At 38.0% G+C, this 2,186-nt stretch overlaps 1 protein-coding gene across 1 annotated transcript; it reads right to left on the bottom strand.

Moving 5' to 3' along the window:
- Nucleotides 1-658: 658 nt before the first annotated feature.
- Nucleotides 659-1,813, bottom strand: LOC133825464 (uncharacterized). The gene is made up of 2 exons (XM_062258398.1): nt 1,469-1,813; nt 659-1,414 (listed from the first exon to the last, which is right to left on the bottom strand). The coding sequence occupies exons 1-2, from the start codon at nt 1,811-1,813 to the stop codon at nt 659-661; spliced, it is 1,101 nt and encodes a 366-aa protein (XP_062114382.1).
- Nucleotides 1,814-2,186: the final 373 nt, after the last annotated feature.

Genomic DNA, 2,186 nt, shown 5'->3' on the forward strand with positions numbered 1-2,186 from the left:
TGAACAACAGAGGAGACATCAGATCGCCTTGACGAAGACCCCTTTTAGGTTGAATGTAACCATGGAGAGAACCATTAATCAAAAAAGAGAATCTCAGGGTGCGAACACAGTCCATGATTAATGTCACAAACTTCACAGGGAACTCTAAAGCTAGCAACATCTCTTGGGGGAAATCCCAAGCAAAAGTTTCATAAGCTTTTTTTAAATCAATTTTGAACATACAAGCAGATTTTTCCCCTCGCCTATCATAACTCCGAACCAAGTCTTAACACACCATGATATTGTGAACTATTTGCCGTCCTTGAACAAAACCACTTTGATTGGCTGAGATAATGCTAGGAAGAATGTTTCTGAGCCGAGAACAGATCAATTTGATGGAAACTTTATAGATTACATTGCAGCAAGCAATAGGTTTATAATCCTTTACTGAATCAGGACTACCCATTTTGGGGATTAAAGTTATGGTTGTGGCATTTATTTCCTTAAGAAGTGTCCCATAGTGAAGAAAGGAAAGGATAGCAGTAGTTAATTCCTTTCTAGTGATATCCCAAGTGTCTTCGAAGAAGCCACTGCTAAAGCCATCAGGTCCAGGAGCCTTGTCATTTGGAATAGAAAATAGGGCTTTTTTTACATCATCAGGAGTGTAATCCATCAATAACTAGGCAACTTGATTAGGGCTAACCACCGGACCCTCATGAACTATACTTTTATGAACCCAAGTTCTTGTATTCATTTTGGACCCTAATAAGTTTTCATAGAAGGCTAGGAATGCTCGAATAACCTCATTCTTCTTAGTAACCCAAGTTCCATTAGTTTTTTTTACTGAATAAATGGTATTTTGCAGTCTCCTTTGTTTAATACTAGCATGAAATTTTTTGGTGTTGTCATTTCCATAAGCGAGCCAAGTTATCTTGGGTTTTTGTCTTAAAAAATTCAGATACTGCTTGCGAGTCTCGGCATAATGATTCCTAGCTTGAATTTCCTGAGCTATTAGATCTCCATTACCAGGTTGTTCCCTCAAAGCCATTTGAATATTAATTAAAGCTTTAAAAGCTTCAGTATCCTGAATGCCAATATCTCTTTTACCTTGCTGATTTAAACCCCTGAGTCCATGCTTTAGATGCCTGAGTTTGTTAACAATTCTATACATTTGTGAGCCTTCAACATTCTCAAGCCATCCAGTTTGTACAATACCATTAAATTCCTTCAAAGAACTCCAATAACTGAAGTATCTGAAAGGCTTCCGTTGATCATGGATGTTCGGATAAATGAAAAGAAGAGCTGGTGAATGATCAAACACACCCTCAGGAAGGAAACTAACTTCTGCCGTGGGAAACTTATCCAACCAATCATTATTTGCCAAAACCCGATCTAGCTTTGCACACACTCGATCCTTCCCCTCTTGTTTATTAGTCTAAGTAAAGTATGAACCATTATACTTTACATCTTGAAGACCACAGTCACAAACACAAGTCTGAAATGGCACCATTTCATTGCCATTTCCACGATAATCTAGGCTCTCTTCAGTAGACAAAATAGAGTTAAAATCACCACAAACAATCCACGGAATCTTGGTGCCATGAGCAATGAGTCCAAGATCATTCCAAAGCTTTTGTCTACCATTACTATCATTCAGAGCATAGACAACTGTAATAGCAAACTGAGTTCCTCTTTTCGACCTAATCCTGCTGTGAATAAATTGGCTAGTACCTCCTTTTATATCAATCTCGTAGCTATTCGGATTCCAAGCTATAATAATCCGCCCATTATGATGATGAGCAAGATTAGAAGTGAAGCACCATCCTTGAAACATAGTCAGGTATAAGCTCCCATTTTGGCAGCCTTAACCTTTGTTTCTAGGAGCCCAACAAACCCAATTCTCTTATAAGAAATCATTTTCATGACTTCATTTTGCTTTGTGAGTTTATTGAAGCCCCTAACATTCCAAAATAACATCCTATCCATTTATTGGTGAAGGTTCTCCTCCTCCATCAATAATGGACAGCATTTCACATAAAACTTCTCCAACCTGAACCTCAGAAGCAGAAACCGTGTCTAGCACATCAAAATAATTGCTGGTTTGTACCTTAGAATAACTAGGAATCTTCACTTTCTTGCCTTTAGCTTCTTGAACACCTTGATCATCAACTATCTTAACCTCCTTGTTGAAAACAGGATCAGTTTTA

The sequence above is a fragment of the Humulus lupulus genome, chromosome 3, assembly GCF_963169125.1.
Source record: "Humulus lupulus chromosome 3, drHumLupu1.1, whole genome shotgun sequence".
Taxonomy (NCBI): Eukaryota; Viridiplantae; Streptophyta; class Magnoliopsida; order Rosales; family Cannabaceae; genus Humulus; species Humulus lupulus.

What these genes read in the sequence shown, in the direction of transcription:
- LOC133825464 (XM_062258398.1), bottom strand. Translation starts at nt 1,813, where the DNA reads ATGTTTCAAGGATGGTGCTTCACTTCTAATCTTGCTCATCATCATAAT. An exon ending in TGGTGCCATTTCAGACTTGT is followed by an intron (nt 1,415 to 1,468) that starts GTTTGTGACTGT and finishes TACTTTACTTAG; the next exon opens with ACTAATAAACAAGAGGGGAA.